This window comes from Sander vitreus, chromosome 20 (genome assembly GCF_031162955.1).
Source record: "Sander vitreus isolate 19-12246 chromosome 20, sanVit1, whole genome shotgun sequence".
NCBI classification, from domain to species: Eukaryota; Metazoa; Chordata; class Actinopteri; order Perciformes; family Percidae; genus Sander; species Sander vitreus.
The window spans coordinates 14,773,770-14,796,105 of record NC_135874.1 but is presented as its reverse complement, the minus strand read 5'-3'; the positions used below and the strand labels follow the sequence as shown (position 1 = coordinate 14,796,105).

Below are 22,336 nucleotides of genomic sequence, written 5' to 3'. Positions count from 1 at the left end.
CAACAGTTAGAGAAGCTTTAATGGAAACCAAATAATAGGGTCTTTGTCTGTGAAGGACTTGAGAGGGAGTGTAATCGATCAGTGACACTGAGAGGTAACAACGCTTATCTCGATAGTCCCAAGAAACCCAGTCTGGATGTCTGTGGGTCTTTAACCACATTTTAATTTGTTTAAACCCGCTAAAAACAACATCTTTGCTGCAGTATTTTAATAAAATTGTGAGCTCCTGCATTTGTGGTGCGGCTGTCAATAAAAAATAGGCCTTACAAACTCAGCTATATTGTACGGGCTGTAATTGCAGTGCTGAGTCAGAGTGATTAAAGAATTAAAAACATTAAAGTTACACAAACTTGAAATCGTGTTTTATTCACAGAAAAAAGACAATTCCAGGAACTTGTAAAGTAGTACATTTGTCTTTACTCCGAGATGCCAAAAAAAGAACGTGGTCTCTTTTTCAAGCCCATCAGACACACATCAACTAGCACAGTACTGGTGTGGAAAGACTGTTTGTTTCTAGGAAAGGTTAATGGGACCTGTGTCCCGCTGCATCTACATTTCATTTTTAGCACTTGTATTTATCCTTTAGGTTGATCTGACTAGTTGTGTTTCAGTTCAGACAGGTTCAAGTAACCTCAGAAAACCAAAACTTACATTAAACCGACTATTTCCACTGACTGTCGGTAAAATATAGTCTCATAATGAAAAATAGACCTGTATTATGCTCGAAGCTGGTTCAAATAAGTGATAGATTATTTGCAATTGGTACTTCATTGAGGGCTGGCCAAATCTACCTCAGGTTAGGGTTCCTTTAAGGAAAGAGGCAACAGAAAATGTTCTTGTGGCCACATTGGCTCTGGTTCCAAGGCCAATCTTAACGTGAAACCTTAAGTAGTTGAAATTATTGTCTTACTTTGTCTCTTTTCTTTCTCAGCATCTTCTTCTCGTGTTCTAGTCTCTCCTTCCATTTGCTCCATACTGTCCCCTCCTCTGGATCTTCTGTTTTTGGCTCTCTACTTTTAATTTTTCCATTCCCTGCTGCCTTCAGTCTCCTTTGTCATCGCTGCTGTCCTGCCGTCTCAGGACGCTCTCCAAACGTTTCTCCCTAATGGGAGGCAACTGTTTGTACGTATCAAAGCCAAACTCTGAGTGCTTTTGTGGCAGACGGAAGAGCAGCAAGTGGTTCCTCAACACCTGGAAATGAGACAAAGAGAGTGAGAAGGAGATGAGAAGAGCAGCAGAGGTGGTGGTTGCCAGGAGTATGTGAAAAGACTGTAGAGTAGCTAATTTGATTTTTTTAATTTATTATTTATATTGACACATTGATTCAGCTGTAACACCAGAACACCATGTGCTGCATTTAAGAGTGCATGAAAACTTGTTAGCAAGTTAGCAGAGAGGTCTAAACAACAATTAGCTAAAAGTAATTGAAATGGATAGCTAAAACTAATGGATAAATAAGTTTCATAGCTTAAAGTAAAAGATAGTCAGTTAAATTAGTTAGCTAGCTTAAAGCAACACTACAGCACTTTTCCCGCTTCGGTCCCCCTACAGGTTGGAAGCGGAATTGTCCATTACCGCTGTCGTAATGTCTCATTATGTCTCATTCGAACTACAGATCCGCTACCCAATCTGGCAAACTTGCATAATGTAATGTAATGGACAATTCCGCTTCCAACCTGTAGGGGGACCGAAGTGGTAAAAGTGCTCTAGTGTTGCTTTAAAAGTAATGAATAAATGGTTGAAATGTCCAAATTCTTCCTCTTCGAGCAGTGGTAGTACGAATCAAACCAACCTTAACACTGACAGGACAACTATATGAAGAACTACTACAACGATATCCAATGTTCTATAATCAACATTGTTAAATAACATTCATTTAAGGATGAATTCAAATGAACATATTACAGGTATTGTCAGTATTCAGATTGTCAGTAAAGGGATACTTTGATCAGACAGAGGAACATCAGACAAAAAAAGGTTGGGAAGCACTGGTTTAAACAAAGTGTTTAGGTAAAGAACCACACAAGGTGTGTGATTTGCGGTGTTGAAGATGGGATGCATTAATTGGTCCGAGTATATGTTGCAAATGTATTCAGTGATACTGAAATTACAGAAAAGCTCTAAATAACCTAGGTGAAACTAAAAAACAAAAACTCTTGGACTCTTGGATGTACTGTAAAACTAATTACATTAAAATATTAAAAATGAGAAGATAACCACATGCATAACTAACACAAATAGAAAACTGAGGAAGATTTAAAACAGTGACTTGGATGGCGGTCAACAAGATGAGAAACAAACTGGGATGTCAGAGGAATGTGGAGAGATTGTGGAGAAAACATCATCAGAAAGTTAGGTGAGAGGCGAGGGGAAGAGTTGGTACAATCAATAAACACACTGAAGGGTATGAGGATCAGAGAGAGACAGAGCGAAGGAGAAAAAGCGATGGATTGCAAAAAAGTAGAGGAGTACCTCATCAGTCAGGTAGTAGATTTTCCTCAGCATACTGTGTCGAGCTGCTTCAACCTCCTGGAAAAAGGAAGAGGAGATTAAAGATCAAAAGCCTTATTGATGTACTACTGCACTTTACATCAGTAACAGTTTTTAACTCAATAAACTCTACACCTGCATACATGAGCGTTTTCGGCCGTACTGCTATATGAATGTGTTTCTTATTATATGGAGTTTACCCCCAAACCTCACAGTTAAATAAAAGTCACATGCCATGTAAGATGAATTTGTGAGACCAACCCAGAGGCTCCTCCATTGACAGTTAATCAATGACATGAGTTTTGCAGACACACAAAATCTTCAAGATTTTGCATCCAATGAGCTCATATTTGGCGCATAAAAATGTGCATAACTCCCTGTAAAGCCACTGAGCCCTTCTCACAAGCTCCTATTCAGTGCAGCTGAAGCCCCTTCTGGATTTGCTAAATCACTACATATGTGGCTGGTTTCATTGTGGCAAATTAGAAAAAGGCCCCAAAAAACAATCTTAACATAAAAACATAAGAAAAAGTGTGGCTTGGATGCCATGCAGTGCTATACCTGTGCTGCAGCGTCCTGAGAGAAGATGAAGGAGTTGACGTGAGACAAAGTAACCACATATAAGAGAGGGCACCAGCGGGGTTTCAGGGTCCCCGTTACCAAAGAGCGGAAGTAGAGACAAAGGAGAGGGAGGGAGTCTTCAGGGGGGGAAGTGAACCGCTCGATAGGAATGGAGAGCTTCAAATGAAGGGACAGAGAGACAATAACTTGATCCAAATCATGTGTTGTATAAAAATAGAATATTTGTGTTAGTAGTAAGAGTCAGACAACAATTGCAAAAATTACTTTATAAAGGCATCTTAACACATGAAAAGGCAACTAATGAGAATAAAAAGCAGCAACGCCCTCATCCTTACCTGTTCCAGAGTGACTCCCAGTGACCTCAACATACCCACATGTTCTCCAAACACAGCAAGCCTCATGCTGGCGCTGTACATCCTTTGCAGGGGTAAGAGGACCCAGCAGCCAAAGAGCCTGTCTCCAAAGGACACAGCTTCGTACTGGGTCAAAAGAGCAAAGTACAAGTCCTGGAAGGAGGCCAGACCCGGAGGAGGCACGTTCAGGTCCAAAGAGTCCAGCCTGGATTGCCTGTAAATGGAAAAGTTACAGTTTAATAACCCTGTTCTATGTACTCAATTCAGGTTTTCACTGCAAGAACAAGGGTATTAAACATGTTCAGACCTGGTCAGCAATCTGAACAGACCCCAGGTCAGTTTCTGAACAGGTCTCTCCAGGAACAAGTCACTGGAACACAGGAACACACAGGACAGGCGGGCGAGCTTGGCGACAGGAAGGATCACCTGCAACATGACAAGATGTTCTGGAGGTTAGTTACATGTACTATAACAAATATAATGCAATACTGCCTGGCAGAAACACACTAGAGGAGAAGCTTGGCCACCAGAGGATCAGTATTAATGACTAGTATTTATTTAGCATAAATATATGGTTATTAGGGCAACAATTCACAATAATTTTTTGATTAATTTGCTAAATTAAAAAAAATTAAAAATTGACCTGGCTTGACTTGTTTCTGTACCTTTAGTGCTTCCTCCCTCCAGACCTCCAGCAGCAGCAGCCACTGCAGACAGTGGGTCACTGCCTGCAGAGCCCCCTGTGGGAGTTCTTCCACCGCTAACCCTCCACCATCGGACACGCCAGTCCGCTCATACAGGCTGACGAGTGGGAGGAAAGGCCAATCAGATGGAACGGTGGGACCCGTGAGCTCTGGCAGGAGATGGGAGCTGATCCAGGGGTTGCGGCCGAGGAGAGCGTCTCGGGACGTCAGTACGGATGGCTCCAGATGGGCCAGTTGAGTGAGGAAGCAGCCTCGTATGGATGGCAACTGGACGCAGGCTTCTCTCAGCAGAGCTCCGACAGTGTGCAGAGAGGGAGAGGTGCGGTGTTGTGTTTCCTCATGGAGTTTCAGCTCTCCCAGCTCTACGGCCTCAGGTCCTCCGCTGTGGCCCTCTCTGGAAAGCAAACAAATGAGTGATACTGTAATAATGAGAAAGCAAAGAATGAGGAACATTACTTTTGGTGGAAAAGGGTTATTGGTTAATTTGATCCAATTCTAAAAAAAAAAAAGAAAAGCTATTTTGAATGTAAAATAATTTGTAAAATTAGACTATAATAATCTGCCCTGTTTATCAAGCACTAAACGATTATTTGGAAAGAAGAATATATTATATGCAGTCAAAACAAGAAAGGCTCTTTAGTTTGATTGGCAATCAATCCCAACTTAAACTTAGTAAAGTAAATGTAAACTTACGATATAAAGTCCTTGCTGAAGATGATGGTGGACAACAGTTCATGTCCCAGGTATTCGCTGCCTGGTAATAACCATGGCAGCAGAACCAGCGCCACCTGGTGGTAAAGTGAGGCATGCTTGGCTACGTCAGGCTCAATTGGAACCTGAGAAAAAAACATGAAATTGGTGCTTCAAGTTTGGTTTGTAACAGAAAGTACAAACAACCAAGTACAACATGTTGCTGACTAAAACAGAGCCTAAACTGAATGTTTCAGGTCAGAGCCTACCAGTCTGTGTGCCAGCCGGAGCAGCAGGTAGAGGAGGTGGTGTTCATGACGGAGAAGCCAGGCTCTGGTGTGAGACAGGGTGGGTGTAGCCTGACTGCAACTTCGCAAGTAACCAATCACAGGTTCTGACAGTAAGAGACCAGTGAACTAGAGAGGGGGAAAAGGGTGGGAGGTGGAGGAGGAGGAGTGGGGATTGGGGGGGGGAGAAAGATAAAACATATGGGATTTTTTGTTTGTCACCACAAGATGGAAGCAAAATATTGTGTTCCTGGTTCAGTGACCGGCCAACATGTGCACTCTACTGCCAAGAGGCTGCAACTAGAGACTGCACTGATTAGTTCTTTCATTTTTGGCTGAGGAATGTGCTTAGCAGTGATATAATCAAAAAGAAAAAAACTGCAGACTCTGTATTCCTCGCCTCGTTATTGTCAGTTCCTGTCCCTGCATTGTATAAAATACTCCCTAAAGCATTTAAACTTTACCTTGCAGCTGAGGCCTTTGTGGATGCCTGTGATCGTTTCCAGGAGGAGCCCCAGGCCTGTGAGAAGAGGGAAGGGGGAGCTGGGAACAACCAGCCCCGGGCGGTCCCTCCATCCTGGGCAGGCCAAACCAGGGAGGCTGGGAGAAGTCTCTGGGCCCTGATGACTGGACTGGACATTACAGACCACCGAGGAAGGCCTGGTATAAAGAATATTGAACAATAATAGAAAAAGCTGTCAACAAATGAAGTTTTGTCAACCGATGAAATTCAGACTGTGCTGTCGAGTACGGTCAAGAACAAATTTTACAAGACAAAACAAAAGCAACTGCCATTTGTTTTCATTACTTAGACATTAATTGTATTATCTGACAATATGACTAGGAATAACAACGAGAACTACGATGACAACACTGGCCTCAAAGTAAATCTGACATACTTCAGGTTCTTTATCAGGCCTTGAACAACATGGTGGGACAGCAGGGGGAGGAGAACCTCAGAGGTCAGCTGCTCCAGTTCTTGAAGGGTCTCTACTGGTTTAAAACAGTTCTGAGGAAGAAAGTCACATTACACTAGTTGTTTTGCATTTTACAGTTACATTTTGTTGACATGTAGCCTGAGCTAATGGCCAACTTTGTTTAATTTTTTAAGTAGTAGTTCATGGATTCATGAACTTGGTAAAGCACAGAGAGTTCAACCATATAGATGTGGACTTATTTCCTCAGTTTCATTCCATGCCTGATTCCACTGTCCTGTCGTTTTTCAGACATCTACTTGAGAGATAACAATATATTTGTAATAAAAAGTTTAACTTGATATGTCCTAACATGGCAGGAAGCCGTACCTGTCTGGAGAGCTGATGGTAGTAAGCTTCTAGGTAGGCCAGATAAGCTGGTATCACAGCCACGCTGCTGTCTTTCTGAACTGGATGATCAAGGCTCTTTACAAAGCCCTTCAAATGTCCCAACAAGGATGCCTGCAACCCTGAGACATGACCCCATGACACTGGAGGGGGAGGAGGGCACTCTTCTCCCTGAGAGCTGTGGTAAAAACACAGAGGGTAACATGTAGATAAAAAGGATTCAAGTGTGTTGTGTGATGATATCATAAATCCACTTTAATCCTCATTTGTACCTGACCATGCCGGCCTGTAACTCCTGGTGGCAACCAGCAGTGTGTGTGACCTGTGTGAGCAGAGAAAGCAGAGCCAGGACCCACTGGAGCTGCAGATGCAACAGAGGATCTGAGTGGACCAGGTCTCTGTGAACTGACTGTAGAGCCTTCGCTAAGCCTGGATACAGGTCTCTGTGGTAACGTAATGACAGTATAGCGATTAAAGACAAGCACGGCGAGAGCAGAGGAGAGGATTAGACGGTGTCAAGTTACTGTAAGTACTTTAATTATGAGACTGTTCTATACAGAGTCGCTGTCTCTAATCAGGCTCTGGATTTTAAATTACTTAGCACTCCTAAGGAGGAATCTTTCTGCCCCTGGAGGCCAGCTTCAATGTGTTAACTTACATGAATAATTTGCAGGCCTGTCCATAGCCGGCTGCCACAGCCCACAGCCTGTAGGCCTCAGTGGTGATCCTGAGGGCCTCGGCCGGTTCCAGCAGCAGCTCACTGGGCTCAGCACTCAGCAGACAAGGCAGACGCTCCCTCACTCCAAGAGAGTTAAACTGGGGATAGGAAAGGAAAAGGTAAGCTATCAATGCTTACATGGTGGGATTGAAGGAATACATCAGACACAAATTGGATAATGATTATATGCTACTTATTGTGAGCAGAGGTTACAAACATGCAAATAAATCTGGAACAGTAAAGTATTTTATTTTCCACTTGTATTTTATCAATTGCGTATTTTACAGACGATAAGTAATTCCAGAAGTTGGATTTCAGACCCATGCACATACTGTACTATGCACAACAAATGAACATGATCAATAAAGAAAGGTGTCTGCACACTTCACACACAACTGGATACTTTCATATATATATGCCAAGCTGTATCTGTATAGACACAGTTCATTTAGTCAGTAAAGACCTCTCTAAAATAAACTGTTATTCTAATACATTATCAGGCAATTAAAAACTGTTGCTAGCACCGGCCCTCACAGATTCCACAGCAGCACTTACCAGTCTGGCACAGGCATGTCGGCCAGAAGTAGCCAAAACTCTCAACAGCTTCATGGCACTGGCCAGTGGGAGTCCATAAACAGACTGAGGAAGGGGAGAAGATGGTGCTGTCCAGGAAATGGGAAGGAACTCTGACACCAACATCTCCATCAAGCGAGGACAGTCAAGCACCTGAGAGTGAAATGCAATTTTACTGAATTTGGCCAGAAGAAAAATATAGACAATGATAATTAATCGTACTACAAGCATGGTAGACAAACAGTTGATTGAGTGAGTGTTGCTACCTGTGTGGCAGATGAGGAGGAGTGCCTAGCAATACGAGTCAGAATCTGCAGGACGTTCTGGACTACTCGAGGAGAAGGTCGGACCACCTCAAGGATGTAACGCAGCCTGGGGAGCAGTTTCATCTTTAACAGACCCTGAAACACAGACAGGAAGAATAATCATTGCACCTCATTTCACCTTCACCGTCTTACTGTACTTTTACAATATATTATAAATATGAAAAAGCCAAGGAAAACATGTAAAATGTAAACCTGTTTACCTTGACAACATCCTGCCTGGCCACATCATGATCGCTCTTCCCATCTTCCTTCTCCTTAGCCGTCTCCTTCATACATTCGGGCAGCCCTTCCTCCTCCTCTTCTTCCTCTTCCTGAGCAGACGGCAGCAGGGGGAAAGAGGCCAGGCCGCGAAACCAGGAGAAGGTGCAGTCCAAACACTCCTGAGAGAGCAAACAAATTAGATATGAATAAGAGGAACTAGGCATTGGATTGGGATCGTCATATAGAAGAACTGTAACAGACAACCAAAGTGTACTCTCTTCTACAAAGCAAGTTTTTGCTTCTGGGTTTCTGACATATTTTGTGATTAATTGATCAACTTTATTGTGACCATACCTTAGTGAGTCTTTGCAGGTAAAATGACATAATGACATGAAAAATACTGAAGGTTTTATTGACAGGCTGTAATGATTCAAGTTGACTTACTTCATCCTCTGGACAAACAAGTAGTGCTTTAAGTGCATGTACAGCTGCAGTAATCACTCCCTCCACACCGTCGTCCAACGCAAAGCGGAGCAGGAAGAGCAGGCCGGCGTCGAGCAGAGTAGACACCACGCTGCCTTGCAGAACTGACAGGTACTCCCCGGAACGTGCCTACAGAGTAAGAAATGCAGCCACATGAGTGACTACAGACATGTGCCTCTGCAGCGACACTGTGTGTGTTTGTTTGTGTACCTTTGAGAGGATGTTGGCCAGAGTGCTGAGGGCCAGACTTCTCTGCTGGATGAGCTGACTCCGAGACAGCAGGAAGAGTTCCTGCAGGGAGTAACCTGCCCGCTGGAGAGAAAGCCTCAATGTCAAGAGCAAAATCATTACAAAGACAAAGACCTGGAGCCTTGTCTAAAAAACGAACGTTGAGATGAATCTGGTTTTCAGTCTCAAAATGATGCTTCACTTTTTTGCAAGTCCCATAAAAAGTGGCATGACACTCTTTCAAAGATAAAGTGGAAATTATATATAACAGCAGGTTATGTGTAAGGCTATCAGATCCAAACCTCTTCACAAATGTGCTCTCTGGAGGAAATGTAACCAATGCTTCTACATGACTCCAAAGTTCTATTTACAAAAACAGACACATTTAAATGAATAAGAAATTAATAAGGAAATTAAAAGAATTGTACTGTACTGGCAGCAATGAGCCATCATAATGAGTTGAAATTCTAACTTCTATCTTGAATCTAACTTTGCAGTTATCCAGTACTGCTGTTGTGCTTTGTGAGCCAACCCCAACTTTTGAATGCAAAAGAAAATCATGAAAAATAGACCTGAAAGGCGTTACACATTTTATTAATACTTTAAACATTAAAAGACACAAAAATTAAAAATATATATTAATAAAAAGGAAACGTTTTTGTTTTTCAACGTTTTGTTACTGACCTCAGGCTCTTCTCCATGGTGGTGCAGGCCTAAATGGGTGGGCAGATCCTCAGTTGGTGGAATCAAGCTCCCCGCAAAGTCAAACCGAGCCTGCATGGCCTATCAGGACACAGAACCACAGAATGTGTTGGACAACACATTTTCTCAACCCAAGATTGATGAAAAGGGCCTCTACTGGTATTGTAAGAAATATCTCCTTACCTTCTTGGTTCCTTTCCTTCTGGGTGAAGGCAAGTCTCTCATCCACTCCAGCTTCTCTGGCTCCAGCTTATCCATGTGGACCCATTCCTTCTGAGGCTTCAGCAGCAGATCCTCCTCTTCACACAGAAGGGCAGAAGCAAGACTTGTAATCCATGTATGATTGCTTGTATTAATTGGTACGACTGTCATCAGCACAAATAAACTCCAACATGTGCCACCACTGTAAACAAACTACTGCTACACTCACTACCCCCCAGCACCCCAACTTCCCTCAGCTATGGTTAAAGATTCTATGCAAGAAGCTGAGGCAACGTTTAGCTATTTATAATCAACCTAAAACAAGTATATGTTGTCTTCTCTAAAAAGGAAGGTAGAGGAAGCAATACAGAATTGCTGGCCAGGATAACAGAAGGACTAAAACCAGCTCTGTTCATTATGTTTAAAAAAAAAAAAAAAGAAGATGGTATAAATGATGTGCAAGATCTGTCTTCATACGATCCATTAGCAACACTTTCATCAAGACAGAGAAGTCTTTGAATGATCTGCAGTAACTTAATTGCAGAGAGTGGCTACTTCTGGCTCACCCTAGCCTTTCTGCTAATCACACAAAGTGAAGTCAATAATCAGCTTTATGTTGAGTTTTTAGCCATGCAGCAGAAGCATCGCATTAGTTAAAGAATGGATGCATGGGAGAGGGGGAGCAGAGAGAGTGAAGGAAAGAGAATCAGGTGAGTGAGATACATCAGGAGGGAGATGAAGGCAGGAATGGCAAACAGCCAGATGTCCTGGTCTTCTTCACAGAAGTACATTTAGGGCTTATCCCTCAAAATACACCACTGATCAAACAATTTGACAGTCTCAGCAGCAAGGTCACAATTTAACAGTGGTGGAAGAAGTATTCAGATCCTTCACTTAAGTAAAAGTACTAATATCACATTTTGAAAATGCCCTGCATTCAAAACCACCGTGCTTAAGTAAAGGTATGCAAGTATTATCAGCTAAATGTACTTAAAGTATCAAAAGTAAAAGTCTTCATTCTGCACAACTATATTGGATACTGGATTCATATTACTGCTGCATCCATGTGTGTGTTGCAACTACTTTAGATATTGTTTGGTCTTTAATCTACAGCAATGCATCATATCCTATTAGATCATCACGTTTGTGAGAACCACGTATCTGACTAAAAAGTAAACTTTTCATGAGCTCAGAAAAACAGCCCTGCTTTCCACTTTGTGACAATGCATTTTCCAGCTGATCCAAGAGAGGTTTTAAAACAGTTTAGGAAGTAAGAGAATTTTCTCAAGCCATAAATGATAATTTCTTACTTCCGAAACATTTACATTCAAAATCAACAAACACAGAAAGGGTATGTAAAATTGTAATCTGAAAAGTAACTATAGCTGTCAGACAAATGTAATGGAGGTAAGATGATCAATATTTCCCTCTGAAATGTAGTGTAATATATGTAAATTTAAACAGGTGTAACCAGCAAGAACATAATGTAAAGTAATGTCAAATATTCTATAGAATAGTAATCCACATAACTTTAATGCTGTTGATTTATTTATATCTCCAGCAGCAGCAGAGACCAGGGACAACTAACAAGGTAGACGTGATGAAAAGGTTGCTTTTGAATCCATCATACCTGTCACAGCAGCTGGTGGTTGTGGTGGCAGTTCCTCCTCTCCTTCCATTTCTACTTCCTGGGGTTTCTGAAACAGCACAGCAGCAGCAGCAGCAGAGGAGTCTGACTCTCTGCTCACATTTTCAAGAGGAAAATTGTCCTTGCTGCTTTTGACCTTGGGTTGTTTGGATACGGAGGCAGAGGATGGGACGCTCTGGGCTTTGCGAGATCTAACAAAGTCCACCAGTCTAGGATCTGGGAAGCAGAAATAATTGTGTTATACGCAGTGGTACCAAGACAATGGAAAAAAGGTTCTGATGTACTTTGCTAGTTAAGATACAAACTCAACATATACTATGTCTTCATCTCAACATATATTATATTAATTCATCATCATGTGGACAACATCATTGCCTACCGAGCTGAGATAAGAGTTTCCTCTGCTCTTGCAGAATCTCAGACTGAGACATGGCCTGGAGCTTAAGCTGGTTCTCCCTGTGGATCCTCATGGTCTCTCCTGAGCTATCTGGGCCCCCAAGCCCCTGACCAGACAGCAGACTGGGACCTGAGCCTGCAGTTAGCTCTGGTGAGTAGAGAGGAGATCAAAATAATGTGAAGAGGGGGTTAAATATCTTTCACCACAGACCAATTCAATTATTCTTTCAGAATTCTGACATATGCGCTGACAGATATGAATTACATTTACTTACGATCAACTGCAGCACCACACTGATCTGTATCCATGCTGTTCTCAGGACGCAGGTTCTGCTCTCTGTGTTCAGGTGTCTGGGCAGCTTTAGGTGCACAATGTGAAGGTGTCTTTCCCTCCTTAAGTCTCTGAGCTGCAATCTGACGTGCAAAGATACTCTTCTTTCCACCAGCGGAAGACAGTGGCACCTGGTCATAAGGATGAAAAAACTTTTAAAAAATCAAGTTGAAGGCAAATATTGTAAAGATACAATGTGTGAGTACGAAAAAACAGCTTGTAATAATAAATCTTCATAAGTTTTGTATATTTTTTTTAAAAAGTAATATGTGATTCTGTATAAAGAGAAGCGGTTTTCTTCATTTTAAATGACCAGAGTTTGTTGCCATTTTTATATTTATACACTTTAAGACTTTAAAAATCACACAACTTATGCAGAATTGGCATTAATGTATTTTTACCTGACTGCTGGTTTCAGAGCGGTGCAATACTTTGGGGAAAGCCATGCCAGTAAGTGGTGGAAGAGATATCGGAGTAGAGCTGGTATCTCTCTCCTTAAACAAATAATAATGTTACAGATCCATTGGGGGTGAAAAAACAAAAACGGAATTGTCTGAAGCTAAACATGATATCAGCAAACTTGGATAACTGAGAAAATCCGCTAAACAAAATTTAAGTGACTGCATGCATGTATGCTTGGAAAGGTCCAACAGGGAAAATTAGCTACTTTATTTAAAGTGCTTATATTATGCTGTTTGGCCTTTTCCCTTTCCTTTATTGTGTTATATTTTTGTGAACATTATAGGTTTACAAAGTGAAAAAGCCCAAAGTCCACCCCAAAGGGACTTACCATCTTCTTCCAGAGAAAACACTGTTCACAAACTGCTCCAAACAGCTCTATTGTAGTCCAGCCTTTACTTCCGTGATAAACGTGCGTCACTTTGTAACACACGTTATAATGCTCGCCTAGCTGCTAGCGTGGCACGCCCTCATACTCTGCAACTGACTAGCTAGCAGTGCTTACCTAAGTACTGCGCATGTGTGACTCCTAACAAAGATGGAACAGAAGCGCTGCCTCACTCTGTAGCTAAAATGGAGAGCTCAACACACAGGGTGAAAAGAGGAGCTGCAGCAATGTGCAGTACAAATAAAATATAGTGTTTTTTGAAAAATGAAATCACATAAACCTATTCTGGTACAACCCCTACAATTATGAACCTGAAAACGAGCATAATATGAGCATTTTAACACACAGTCACTGATTCCCACTTCGCATTTCCATTCTTATATTGGTGAATATAGGTACTTACAACGATCCTGGAGAGAACAGCACTGACGTGAGTGTCATGTCGGTCCAGTATCTCCCCAGCATCCTCATCCTCGAAAGTGACACGACTAGCTTTAAAGCGAGACTTCTTGGGAGGGGCTGGCGTCAGAGACGGTAGTTGGTCTGCAAGATCTAGAGGAAACATAAAAGTTTAACATTAGGTGTTAAATAATCTAATGCATATATGGTCCATTGTTAGACATATTTAAGTGTGTAACTCATACATGTTAAGTACCATCTTAGCCTCATGTTGAGCCTCCTAAGAAAACCCACATGTCAAGTGTCAATGAGTTTTTATTCTCGATAATAAAAAGACCAGACACATCTCTTACCTTCTATGGTGACAACATCCTTCGGTCTTCCTTCATTCTCCCAGTTATGTCCCCCTTCTTCTCCGCCAGCCTCGCCTCTCCTCTTGTCAGGTCGGCGGACCACATTGGCAGCAGACGGGGCACCAGAGGTCAGAAACTTCTCCTGCTCTCTTAGGAGGTCTGCCTCAGAGTCAGTTGGCTTGGGACGCCGCAACATCCCTCTGAAGGACACAAAAGATGATACTAAATACATGTCCACTGTTGTGACTAATTTTCCTATTTATTAGTGTCTCTATACAATTTGGGTGCCCACAAAAATAACTGCGTAACGCCCCTGACAGACAAAGATAAATAACATTGTAACAGAACTCTGGTCTGGCAGATTGGAGACCATAGTAATTCAAGCAAATACTGTCAATTTAACATTATCTCTCATCTGCTGAACTTTGGTTAACGTGGCTAACCTTAAGGCTAACTGACGTTATCTAGCTAGCTAGTAGTGCAAGAAAGGCAAGAAAGCGACTTACTAATTAACCAAATAAATTACCCATATCTAACGTTAGCTAACTAACGGTAGCTGGATATTGCTTTTTCGTTTTCACGTGTAACGTTAGCTAGTTAAGTTTAACGATCATCCGACACACCGGGGATGAATGTAACGTTAACGTACAGTTGGCTAACGTTAGCTTAACGCTCATTTAGCTGAAACTGATACTATCCAACACAATACCAAACAGTATAATTACAGTGTTACTATCTTTGTTGTTGTAAAATGTTTCACAGTTGTGTTAGCTAACCTGCTGGGTCCGTGATACGCAACTCGCTACACCACACGGAAGAATTTGAATGTGACACCAAACTCAACCTTCAAGATAAAAGTTCAGCCAGAATAAATAGAAAGGAACGCGTAGCGACTTTCCCTCCCCCTACATCCCTCTCTTTCTTCTAAATAATAGGCTTCGGGGGCATACACTATATATCTGAGTTGAGGCGAATATTTTAACGCATCTTAGCTGATTTATGTCGTGTAATCTCGCAGGGTTTACCACATACCTAAGCTACATCTCGCGTTATCCTTCCTCCCTCCTCCAGGACACTGGGCAGTGCACCAGCATCTGGATGAAAATTTAGGGTAATGTTTTTTTTGTTTTTTAATGTAATTTAAATTGGACATTGACAACAAGCCTCGCTGACTGCATCATGGTCAATCTCTGCTGCCTTTGCTGCGGTGAAATCCCTCAACCCCGCCCCCCTCCGTCCGGCCAGTCGGCACCCCCGCGGGATCGCCGCTCCGTGCAGCAACAGCAGCCTGCTGGCTCCGGCCCAGACGGTGCGAGGCTGAAGGGGGTACAGAAAGTGAATAAAAAGGAGTGAGTTCATAATCTGTCTCTGACATGCGAAAAGTGCAGCATGCTCTCCTCCGATCTGGACTCTGCGGAGGACACGGCGACCAGCGCTCCCAATGATGCTGAGGAGGGAGAGGAGCAGGAGGAAGAGGACTCACCGGCTGAGAGCGATGTCCTGGAGGAGGTAGGTGTAGCTGTACATGCCAGGCATTCATTATTTGATTTTTAAACAAAACCTTGAAAACATGAAGAAACATCAACTGTGAATAGTTCTGATCAATTGATTACTTTTAGAAAATAAATATAGGAAATAACAGCAATTCTGAACCATAAACATGCTTGTTGTGCAATACAAATAGATGCAAGTTCATTAACCTTAGTTTATTAAATTATTTTGAAAATATACAGCTAGTTTAGATTTCAAACACATGCATTTTGATTTCTGTTCTGTGTATTGCCATCCTCTTCTGTGCCATCACCATGCAACCTTCCACCTGCAGCCGAACGGCCTCTCTGCTTGCTGAAACGTCAGAATAGTCCATTTGTTTCACATAGTGGCAGTAGAATCCAGTGATGTGAAAAGATACTCTCACCTTAACAAACACATGCATTTTATTCAGAGAGTTGTTAAACCAGCAAACGATTTTTTTCTGCAAAGCCAGACCATAATTTTAAGCGTTGATAGGTGAATGTGTCTGTGTTTGCTCCACCATGCCCTCTGTCTTTACTGTCATGGAGTAATTACTGTGATTCAATCTGGGGGGTTGTGTGCAGCCAGCAATGCAGATAGTAAGAGAGCACGAGTTGCTTTACCTCATTGTCCATGTAACTGCTAAGTCCTATTTTATACTGCTGAGTAGATTAAAGTACAATTTTGTTACAATCAACTTGTGTCTTTTTTACAAATGTCCTATTTATCTTTAGCCAACATATTTAGTAAGTTGGGGCTTATATTGTTTTGATTGGTATAACCTTAAATTGACTAGAAATTGTACTTAGACAAACTCTTTAAAGGGAGATTTTTGCACATCTTGTGTATAAAGACATAATCAAAAAATCATCCCATAGTTTTTTTTTTTTTTTTAGGTAAATACGTACGATCTGTAGTCTGTAATGTTTACAGTCAGGGGGCCTGGACTACTGGAAAGTCTGTCTTCTCTGGTACACAAGAATTAAATCTCTGTTCCAAATATAACTGTGATGGAACCAGCAAAGTGACATCCCCACCCCTGTGTCAGTGCAGTAATGGATTGGCTGGTTGTCAGCATAAATCGCTTCACTCCATAAAACACCAGAGGTAGTCTACAAGAACACAGGATACCATGGGGACGCGATTGTCACCACACGAACCAGACAAAGATATTAGAAAGTACCATCAAGTTATTAAGAAGTAATAAATAAATGACTGACAATATGGGATCAAATTTTGAATGTGTGAATCTCCCAAACTACCCTCCTTTGCAGATGCACGAATTAAATGTTGCAGTAAAGGGTTATGCTCTAGCTTCTTTTACTGTTAGTGTTACTGATTAAATAGCTTTAGGCCAGTGTGTCTTTGATGAATGGAACAATTCGACTTCTGGTCAGTATTGCAAATGTGAGCATTTCTGTTTTCTGTTTGTCTGCCCTGAGCTAACCACCCAATACTCAGCAGATTAATATAGAGCAGAGGTGTGTGTGTGTGTGTGTGTGTGTGTATATGTGTCTGTTTAAAAACAAACAAACATTTTACTACTGCAAAAGTAGTAAAGTATTATTAACAAAATGTTAAAATAGGCTACTACTTATGCAGCGAATGTTATATTATTTCAATATATTTACTGATGTGTTAATATATAGGCAACATTTTTCCAGGTGGAGCTCATTTTAACTATTTTACATACATACATGTTGGATAGTTTAATGTTAATGTGTCATATTTCCCTATATATTCACATAATGTATAAACTTCAAAATGTTACTAAATTACACTTGAGTAGATTATAGACTATATTTGACCACTAGTCTGTAAGTGAATGACTACACAAGCCTCAGTGTGTCATGTTGGGCTGCATCTAACAATTATTTGCGTTATCAATTACTATCTCTATATTTTTTCGCTACTTATTAATCTAATTGCTTGTTGTTTTTGACCAACAGTGTAAAAACTGGAAGCGAAGATATTTGGCATTTTTTCCTGGCTGAATAAGTAAAACGTTTAATCGTGCGTCATTTCTGTTAAAGGTGCATACGAGGCTATTTAAAGATTATCTAAGTAAGAAACATAAATTAAAGTACAGAAAAATGTGTCGGTTGTGAATGTGGATTTTGATCTCCAAGGTTTTAAGGATTCTGTCTACATATACACAAGTGTTACCCTGTGATATTAATGTGACAACTTTACCGGCTTGTACATTTGCCCTCATGTAATATATATTCAATTAATTTTAGAGATAGATGTGTGAAAACACTTCAGTTAATATTTATTTATGTCAGCTGCTTTGCCTCGCAGCCTCCCAGGGACACTAATTTAATTCCACTGAGCTTTCTTTAGTTTGATTTACTTTGTGCTTAGGTATGGAAAAACTTGGCAGCCACGTTCATTTGCATTTCTACTGCATGTCGCCCCCAGGTTTTAGGGCCTCATTTCTCTAAGTGCCTTTTCCTCATTACTTTCTCTTTCTCTGCAGCAGCGTCCAGTGAAGCAGTCCCTGGGTGACTGTGTTTGCCGGGAGTCCCATTGGCGCTGCCTGCTGCTCTCTCTGCTCATGTACTGCTGCCTGGGTGGGGTGGCCTGGTGTCAGCTGACCTTAGTCACCAAAATCAGCTTCAACTCCAACCTCACCTTGTCCTACAAGGCCTCCTCCACCTCCTCCGTGCGGGGGGCCTCTGGGATGGGCGTTGGAGGACGCTCAATGATCTACCACGACAGCCCCTGCTCTGACGGCTACATCTACATCCCTCTGGCCTTTCTGTTCATGCTCTATGTCTTATACATGGTGGAGTGCTGGCACTGCAGAGCCAGGAGCGAGCTGCAGAGCAAAGCAGACGTGTACAGTGTGTATGAGCGCGTGCTGCGGATGAGACAGGCCCACCCTTGCATATGGTGGAAGGCTATCAGCTACCACTTTGTCCGACGGACTCGGCAAGTCACTCGATACCGTAACGGGGATGCCTACACCACCATGCAGGTGTACCATGAGAGAGTGAACACCCATGTTGCTGAGGGAGAGTTTGACTACAGCCACTGTGGGATGAAAGATGTATCGCGTGACCTCAGAGGCTTGGAGGGACATCCAGCAACTCGCCTGCGCTTCACCAAATGTTTCAGCTTCACAGAGGCCGGCCCAGAAAATGATTACCTCAACCAGAGAGCCAGGTTCTTCTCTGAAATTGAGGGTTTGGATGATTACATGGAGGCCAGGGAGGGGATGCACTTGAAGAATGTGGACTTCAGAGAAAACCTGCTAGCCTATGTGGACCCAGATAGGATGCCTTGGTACACTTCCCAGGTTGCCTTCTGGCCAGCAGCTCTGCTGATGTTGTCCTGGCCTCTGAGAGTGCTGATAGAGTACCGCACTGCTTATGTGCACTACCGCATAGAGAAACTATTTGGGTCAGAGTACAGCCACAGCAGCCCCTCTCTTCTGGATGAAGACAGGCCTTTGGGGAATAATATTGGGTGTGTTATTCCCAGAGTAGACACACTGGACAGCACTGAAATGGAGTGGCACATACGCTGTAACCGTCAGGTGGTTCCTAGCTACTCAGAGGCCATGCTGATAAACATGAGCACAGCAGACTCTAACTCATTACTAGACACTGAATGCACCTCATCCTCAAACTGCTTCCTTCTGGACAGCAGCCAGACTGCTCAGAGTTACGGCGCTCTGCAAAGCCAGGAGGACTGTGAGCAATGCAGGGAGCCGAATGGACGAGGTGATGGAGGAGGCAGGAGGAGGCCCATCACCAGCTCCAGCTGCTCCTCCATCTTCTCCTGCCGGGGAGCGCTGCTCCACTCGCACCTTTCCTCAGACACGTCTCGCTTCTCTCTCTGCCGCATGTACGGTTCCCATCGCACCGTGGCTCTGTGGAGGAGCCGCAGCAGCAACCTGACTGACCCCTGCTGCGTGGACGAGCAGTGCTGCAGGTCCAACTCCAGCCAGCTGGCACTCAGCGATAGTCCACCGACTTATAGGGACGCCCGGTTCTTCCCAGTGCTCATTGTGCATCGGTCTGAGGGCTGTGGCAGTGAGGACGGGAGGGAAGTGAGGCGATATTATATACGGAGAGGGTCGTCCTGTGTGGAGACAGCTCTGTGAAGGACATAAAGACACCTATTGAGTCGGTATATGAGTCGAGATGGATTCAAATCAGTAATGATGGATGGTGTTGGTCACTGTTTGCTCCATAGACAGAATGACATTATTGAAGATTTATGGAGCTCTTTCAGGAAATTCCACTGTAAATATGAAATAAAATAAACATTTGTACACATTCCCTAAAAGGTCAAAGAGTCCCTCCCTGTATTGAATTGCACATGTCCATATTATTGGAGTTAAATTGTGTCTGCAGGTGTGGGACAAAATGTTTGCAGTGTGTCTAAATGCATCACCTCTGCATTGTCATACCCTCCTTGTGGAAGCAACCTCTACAGTGTGTATAATGATAATAATAACTAACTAAATGGTGCACACTAACACTGATACATTAAAACTGCACGGCCTCATCATCCTACTGTTTTTGTCACTTATATTTTTCAAAAACCACAGGATGCAAAACATCACCAGTTCTTACATTGACCTTGTATGTGTTATTATATGTTTGAGGATTGTGCCACTTATAGGCATATGTAATAATACAAGAAATAAGAAAAGTTGCATGTTATTACCAAATTGTCTTTTCCTTGATAGTGAAACCAAACACTATCAAGGAAAACACCATATAGCTTTTAATGATGAAGGATATGATGAGTAGGAACATAAATTGAGTGTAAAAATGTAAGCAATAAAAGAAGTCCTGAAGGATTATAATTGCTTAACAGTTTATGAATCAGTTTACTCGTAACCTGTCAGATTGAAGGGAATACTTTCAAAGTGGAAAATACATTAAAGGAAATGTCTTACAGGATGGGGTTATATCACTGTGGCGAATTGCTATTTTTGTTTGTTTAAGGTTGCAAACAAATGTACAGCCCCTCTTGTGTGTGTTGATCTAGAAGATGAAAAAGAAGAGAGATAAGAGTTAAGTTTCTCCTGTGATCATGTTGATCTGAGGTGACGATGTCAGACACTCTCAGACTCACAGCTCACTGGTTCCTCTGTTGTCCTCGGGTACAGCTGCAAGGGAAGAAACACTGGAATGACTACGCTGACTTTCAATGATTTCAACCAACAACTTTCCATTGTGGTTGCTATAGGGCGGTTGGTACAAATAAACCATTTATGCCAGCAAAAGTTTAAATTCAGCATGATGTTTCAACTGGAGTGCCATCTGGGCAAAATATAGGAAGAACATAGAAATAGAGCAGAAGAAGAGAGGAAAGAGAAGAAGTATAACCTGTTTTTTTTTCATGAATAACAATAATACAATGTTTTTTATATGTTTTATACCGGTAAATACCTCTTATTCTGTGATCATCAAGGTAAGGCAGTTTGTCATGTAATTCTGGGACCCGATAGATTTTCTTGTTTAAGATTTCAAAATGCATATAAACATAATTATTGACATATGTAGACAAACCCAAAAGTGGAAATTAGACATGGTTGTTTTCAGGCCAAGAACCTTCATTTTAAACTTTATGGCTACTTTTTAGACTATAAATACAGGAACCGGAGTTTCTGTAACAGTTTACATTGTGGAGACTCCATTAGTATAAAGTAAAAAAAAGTCTTGCCCCCCAAACTTAAGTAAAAGTACAAAAATATTATCTGACCTAACATAATTGTAGAATGTTATAATATTATGAAGTATATTACTTTTCTGGATTATTATTACAGATGCATTAATGAGTAAGCAGCAATGTAATGCCGTTGTTGGTTAATCTAGAGGCAATTTTAAGTACTTTTTAAATACTTAGTAGTTCAATCTATAACATTGCATTATGTTTATAAAATTACCGTTTTATTTGCATGGAAAATCTGAATGTGCAAAGTAACTACAGCTGTCAAATAAATGTAGTGAAGTAAAAAGTGTATCTCCCTGGTATAGTTTTTGGGAAAGTCTTTCTTTCTGCTGACCACTAGATGCCACAATTGCTAAAGACTTTATATTTCTGTTTATATATGATCAAATAAGTACATAATTAAAATATAGACTTTGACAAGAAAGAAAGAAAAGCTTCAATTTCTTCTCACAGTTTTCTTCAGCAGATGGAGTTTTTGCTCAGTTGTCATGGAGATACCAGTGCACTGAGCAACATTTGATAAGGAGGACCATGGACAGTTAAAAGCTCCAGAAAAAGCTAGTAAGTGGACCTTGAGTTACGATGTTCTCAAACTTCTTAGCAAAAAGTGTGACTGCATTGGAGATTATTAAAGAGTCCTTTTTTACATTTATATGATTGTGAGACAAACCAACACATCAGTGGTGGAAGAAGTACTCAGATCTCAGAAGTAGCACTGTGACACTGTGGAAATACTTTGTTACAAACAAAAGTCCTGCATTCAAAATGCAACTTAAGTATAATAGCATGATCAAAATGTCCTATACTGTGGGGATATTTTATCTTTTCAGTGTCTGATTGTCTGACTGTCTTAATGAAAAAAAAAACAGATACGTCAGCAATTGTATCTTTTTAATGAACAGAGTCCTAGAGTTCTAGCCTTCTTCCTTGCTAATAAAGGCTGCAAGCAAGTTTCCCAGAGTCCCACAAACAAGCACATTTGATAAGTGAGAAACAAACACCACCAGATCAATCAAAGGTATTCCCTATAGTTACAATATAATTCGGTTATTTGGATAATTAACATAGTACCTATATGTTTATTTTAATCATAGCACACATGTTACTTGCATAACCTTTGTTGTTCCTGTAGTAGATATGAAATGTGTGAGAGGACCCTATGACATCTGGCCTAGCTGAGGGTTTTTCTCCCACAGTATAAAGTAAAATTACTCATTATGCTGAATGGCCCATTTCAGAATAATGTATATAATATTATTGGATTATAATTATTGATGAGTTAATTAGTACATC

At 41.5% G+C, this 22,336-nt stretch overlaps 2 protein-coding genes across 3 annotated transcripts; one reads left to right on the top strand and one right to left on the bottom strand.

The window, feature by feature from the left end:
* Positions 1-345: 345 nt before the first annotated feature.
* On the bottom strand, positions 346-14,703 carry rpap1 (RNA polymerase II associated protein 1). Of its 2 annotated transcripts, none has more exons than XM_078277357.1 (27): positions 14,611-14,703; positions 13,835-14,034; positions 13,486-13,634; positions 12,637-12,729; positions 12,180-12,366; positions 11,888-12,052; positions 11,491-11,724; positions 9,843-9,958; positions 9,642-9,740; positions 8,940-9,041; positions 8,691-8,858; positions 8,246-8,425; positions 7,986-8,120; positions 7,702-7,872; positions 7,087-7,244; positions 6,701-6,871; positions 6,411-6,606; positions 6,006-6,115; positions 5,571-5,766; positions 5,089-5,235; positions 4,823-4,965; positions 4,091-4,523; positions 3,733-3,851; positions 3,408-3,639; positions 3,052-3,228; positions 2,473-2,529; positions 346-1,191 (listed from the first exon to the last, which is right to left on the bottom strand). In XM_078277357.1, the coding sequence occupies exons 2-27, from the start codon at positions 14,028-14,030 to the stop codon at positions 1,042-1,044; spliced, it is 4,284 nt and encodes a 1,427-aa protein (XP_078133483.1). In that variant the 5' UTR covers positions 14,031-14,034; positions 14,611-14,703; the 3' UTR covers positions 346-1,041. The 2 variants fall into 2 exon arrangements, with proteins under 2 accessions (XP_078133483.1, XP_078133484.1); XM_078277358.1 differs by lacking the exon at positions 14,611-14,703 and adding an exon at positions 14,341-14,560.
* Positions 14,704-14,833: 130 nt separating this feature from the next.
* Positions 14,834-20,056, top strand: LOC144535085 (transmembrane protein 151B). Its single transcript, XM_078277359.1, has 2 exons — positions 14,834-15,343; positions 17,829-20,056. Exons 1-2 carry the CDS (start codon positions 15,224-15,226, stop codon positions 19,458-19,460), a joined length of 1,752 nt encoding a protein of 583 aa, XP_078133485.1. The 5' UTR covers positions 14,834-15,223; the 3' UTR covers positions 19,461-20,056.
* The last annotated feature ends 2,280 nt before the right edge of the window (positions 20,057-22,336 follow it).